Source organism: Sardina pilchardus, chromosome 10, assembly GCF_963854185.1.
Source record: "Sardina pilchardus chromosome 10, fSarPil1.1, whole genome shotgun sequence".
Classification (NCBI taxonomy): domain Eukaryota; kingdom Metazoa; phylum Chordata; class Actinopteri; order Clupeiformes; family Clupeidae; genus Sardina; species Sardina pilchardus.
In genome coordinates, this window is record NC_085003.1 from 19200817 (window position 1) to 19205816 (window position 5000).

At 49.3% G+C, this 5000-nt stretch overlaps 1 protein-coding gene across 2 annotated transcripts in view; it reads left to right on the forward strand.

Annotated features, from left to right (window-relative positions):
- Nucleotides 1-5000, forward strand: part of srgap1a (SLIT-ROBO Rho GTPase activating protein 1a) — a 119276-nt gene that overhangs the window by 88051 nt on the left and 26225 nt on the right. For both annotated transcript variants that reach the window (XM_062547707.1, XM_062547708.1), the window contains 3 exons: nucleotides 1269-1329; nucleotides 3662-3739; nucleotides 3947-4081. In XM_062547707.1, the coding sequence (XP_062403691.1) occupies nucleotides 1269-1329; nucleotides 3662-3739; nucleotides 3947-4081 (274 nt within the window). The remainder of the gene's footprint in view (nucleotides 1-1268; nucleotides 1330-3661; nucleotides 3740-3946; nucleotides 4082-5000) is intronic.

Genomic DNA, 5000 nt, shown 5'->3' on the forward strand with positions numbered 1-5000 from the left:
GTGTGTGTGTGTGTGTGTGTGTGTGTGTGTGTGTGTGAGGGAGAGGGAGGGTTAGTGAGAGATGAGCAGAGGATCTCCAGATCGTCCATGGTCAGACTGAGGAGGTGGACAGGCTCTCCACTGGTGGCTGGGAACTTAATAACCTGGGTCTCGCTTCTCTCCATCCCCCCTCTCTCTCTCTCTCTCTCTCTATCACTTTCTCTCTATCTCTCTTTCTCTGTTTCACTCCATCTCTCTTTCTCCACCTCTCTCTCTCCATCTTTCTTCCTCTCTCTTTTACTCCTTTTCTTTCTCTCTCTCTCTCTTTTTCACTCCCTCCCTCTCTCTCTCTCTCTTCTCTCTCTCTCCTTCTCTTTCTCTCTCTGTTCCTTGCTTTCTTGACGCTTGTAGCCGAGGACGCAGGAACTCTCACACCCGTCACCAGGTAGAGTCACACAACTGCTGGGCTGCTGGGGGGGTGGACGTCTGCATGGTTGTGGTCATTTTCTCTTCCTCTGCTTCTAACCACACCTCTGTCATTACCGCTCACCTGTGTGTGTGTGTGTGTGTGTGTGTGTGTGTGTGTGTGTGTGTGTGTGTGTATATGAGAGTGTGAGTTGTGTTATGTGATACAGTATGTGATATGCATGCTCATGCATGCATGCTTCTGTGTGTGTGTGTGTGTTTGTATGTGTGTGTGTGTGTGTGTGTGTGTCTATGTCTGTGTCTGTGTTGTGTGTGTCCCAATGAGAGGGTTTACTACGCGGCTCCGTATCTCAGGTCCATCTCATGTCCAGAGCCTGAGACCCCCACTGGGCTCCTGTGCTGCGTCCACTCAGCCAGTCCTGCCTCTTGAGCAGCACACATCTCTCCTGTCTGAGGTCACTCATCAACGGATTAATTAATCCCGTATTTAACCAGGATATCCTGGAATCTAAAAAAGTCAATCAAAATTGATGCCCGCGCACTGACCTACTTATGCCCGCTTTGGCATGGCGTCCAGATGTTGGAATTCCAATCCATCAGTCAGCAGCCTCCACACCTGTACTGTACCTGTGACTCAGAGGAGGTGTGTGGAGTCAGATGGAGCCTGTGGCACTGAGATGGGGCCGCATGTAAACCTGCTCTCTAGATGAGCCCTCCCCTCCACTACTAACACCAACACCTGTTTCAGAAGACTGCACTGTTGTGTGCTGATGTGATGTGAAGTGAGTCATTGCTATTGTGCTGAGCTGTGTGTGGTGGTGGTGTGTGTCTGAAGTGTGTTCTGTCCCGCTCTTGATCTGAAGGACTCTGGGCAGGCCATCCCTCGTGTGGTGGAGAGCTGCATCCGCTTCATCAACCTCTACGGTGAGTGCAGGATGCCTGGGGCACGCCTCATGCCTCCTATTGGTCATCTGTTATGATTACGGTTATCTTATCTATATATTTAGTTCAGGACGCCTGGGGACGCCTCATGCCTCCTATTGGTCATCTGTTAAGGCCCGTTCACACCAAGAACGATAACGATAACTATAAACAAATATCGCTCTTGTTGATATGAATGACAACATTCATACATAAACTATAACGATAATGACATGACAAACGATATCGTTGTTGATCACTTTCAGAGCGTTTTTGAGAACGATAAAAAGCTAGCAGCCAATCAGAACCCATACTATTCTAGCCATCACATTCATTAACATGAGGAGAGACTTCTTATCGTTGGCCAGTGTGGACGCTTTTATCGTTATGGTTATAGTTATCGTTATCGTTCTTGATGTGAACGGCCCTTTATGGTTATGGCTATCTTATTTATAGATCATATTCATTCATTCACACAAACTGCATTCTTCTAGCTGTCGATGCTGTTTTTAATGTCTGTTTTTATGGTGGTCCTATGCAACGCAATATTTTAATTTTTTTGAATGACAATAAAAACTTGAATCTTGAATCTTCTCCACTCATTAGAGTCCCCCAGTCAGAGTGCAGCAAGTACACTGAGGCTCCCTGAATGTGGGACTGAACGTCCACACACGTATATATCAGTTGAGACCTTCTAACCTTTGAGATCCTGATAATTTGTTTATCGTGATGAGAAGCATGTCGGGCACTTGGTCATGTTTCTTCAGATAAAAGCCCTCCTGAGTGAGCATGGATGTAGTTTCCTGGTGCGCAGGAAAGTGCGCATATATCTGGTCACACCTTGTCATCACAAAACTGAAATAGCTCCTCAGAGGGCTCTAGGGGCTTTTGGGATGGAGCTTTTCATGTCATAACACCACCTGTTCTCCAGTCTTGCCCGCCTGTAAGATCTGCTGACTCCTCCCAACCACCACCCTCCTCCCTCCACCAACCTCCTCTCCCACCCAACTACCATCCTCCTCCACCAGGCCCCATTTTCTGAGTGGCTTGTCAGCAAGCACTTGTCCAGCTATTGAGCAAGCAACAGCTGAGACTGGGCCAGCTCTGGTGCCTGTGGGCCAAGTTCCGGTCCACAGTCCGCTGTACTCGCGTGTGTGTGTGTGTGTGTGTGGGGAGGTTGGGGGGGTACATGGATGTGTGTGTGTGTGTGTGTGTGTGTGTGTGTGTGTGTGGACATGGATGTGTGTGTTTTCCTTGTGGCAGCCGTCTGCTGCGTTACACACGTTCCACTGGCCTGGGCCCCTGACCGTCACGCATTCCAGCCTGTTTACAGCTTGTTGTGAAGCATTTGCCAATGGCCAAGCCTCTTTCTCTCTCTCTGTCACACACACACACACACACACACACACACACAGGATAGACACATGTCACACATATGCTCCAGGACTCCGAGAAAGAGGCTCTGGGTAGCCCAGTGCGTTTACAGTGCAGGAGGATTGGGAGGATTTAGCTAATTGGTGGCTGTGAAGAGCGGCCGGGCCCACACCTGAGAGCGCTGACCCAAGGACGGGTCAGAAGAGGCTAATGAAGCTCACGCCGACCTTTGACCTCTCTCTTGAGCGTGCGCCAGCCTGGCACGTGAGCCCAGAGACGGGCAGTGGAGCCTGGCACAACTCACAGCTCAGAGCCCCGCTCATGCCCCGCTCAGTGCCCCATCTGCAGCACAGCTGTCTTAAAGGAGACCTGCGTCTGTTTCCCTGGGCAGCCACAGTGTGCTACATTCTGGGGGCATGAACATGGGGGCTCATGAACATGCCCCCACTATACTATAACTGCCTGGCAGCTCTAGCTGTTGGCTGCAGCAACATGAGCTGGGTAGAACTAATTCTTTTTTTGGGGGGGGGGGTCTTTACCACACTGCAGCTCTCTTAAAGGCATTTTTTACCTCAACATACCGTTTCCAAGACTATTTTTATGACACAACCTCATAACATGAGCAATGGCACTGTCTGAGTGGCCCTCTGTAGGCCATTACCGACCAGGCAAAGCCCGAAAAGAATAAATGGGTCTGTTGGAAGGCCTCTGTCTCTGGCTCTTGCTTTTATGTTATTCTCTTCTTTTTATGTTGTTCTCTGATCCTGTCCTGTGGTCTGTGTGACTGATCAGTCATGAGGTTTTGGACATGAAGTTGAAACTCTCTCGCTCTCCCTCCCTCTCTCTCTCTCTCTCTCTCCCCCCCCCCCCCTCTCTCTCCCTCTCTCTCTCTCTCTCTCTCTCTCTCTCTCTCTCTCTCTCTCTCTCTCTCTCTCTCTCCCTCTCTCTCTCTGTCCCACAGGTCTGCAGCATCAGGGCATCTTCCGTGTGTCCGGCTCTCAGGTGGAGGTTAACGACATCAAGAACTCTTTTGAGAGAGGTGGGACCACGCTAGTCTTTAAACTCACACACACACACACACACACACACACACACACACATCTTGCACTGGTGTGTGTGTGTGTGTGTGTGTGTGTGTGTTTGTGTATGTGAGTGAGGCAGAGAGAGAGAATGTTTTATGTAAGTGCAGTGAGTGTCTCATACAGTGTTGAATGAGGTGTGACCTGACCTTTGCCCTGTCTCCCAGGCAACGACCCCCTGACGGACGAGGAGAACAACCACGACATGAACTCCGTGGCTGGAGTGCTCAAGCTCTACTTCAGGGGCCTGGAGAACCCCCTGTTCCCCAAGGAGAGGTTCAACGACCTGCTCACCTCCATCAGTACGTGTGTGTGTGTGTGTGTGTGTGTGTGTGTGTGTGTGTGTGTGTGTGTGTGTACGTGTGTGTGTGTGTGTGTGTGTGTGTGTGTGTGTGTGTGTGAGAGCGTTTTCAGTGACTGATGACTGAAGAAAGGACTTCATTTTTAATTACACTTTTCTGTCACTTATTCTTGTGTGTGTTTGTGTGTAAGAGAGAAGGAAAGAGCCGTCTTGTGTGAGCACTGGCTGTTAAAGTTCAGCAGTAGATACAGTAGTTTAAAAACTCATACAGCCCCACTGGTCAGGGCCTGCACTGACATCCTCCCTCACACACACACACACACACACACACACACGCATATATATACACGCACACACAGAAGTGCCCAGAAAGCCCTCCATTGTGTAAGACTCAGTTCTACTGCAGTTAGACACGTGGAATAGCCTGAGTTCTGTGTGTGTCTGTGTGCGTGAGAGAGAAAGTGATCGGCAGAGAGAGAGAGAGAGAGAGCGCGAGCGACTCGCTTTGTGGCTGTTTGAAGGCCTGTGTGTGTGTGTGTGTGTGTGTGTGTGTGTGTCTGTAAGGGATCATTGTAACGTGCACAATGCCTCCACACATAGTAAGAGTGATTGTGTGAACGGCATGAAACGGTTACATAATGTGTGTGTGTGTGTGTGTGTGTGTGTATGAGAGTTCTGTGCCACCATACTTTTGAGGATGACTTGAGAAAGAACTTATACGTCTGATTTCCTCAGTTCAGTGTGTGTGTGTGTGTGTGTGTTTCTACTGTATACCCATAAGATATTTTTGGGAGTATACGTGTAAGCGGGTGTGTGTGTGTCTCTCCGTTCGTCAGACTATTAGAGGTGACTTTAGTGTCATGGGAATATTTATATCCTCAGTTCAGACATTAGCGTGTCAGTGCATGTGCGTGCGTGCT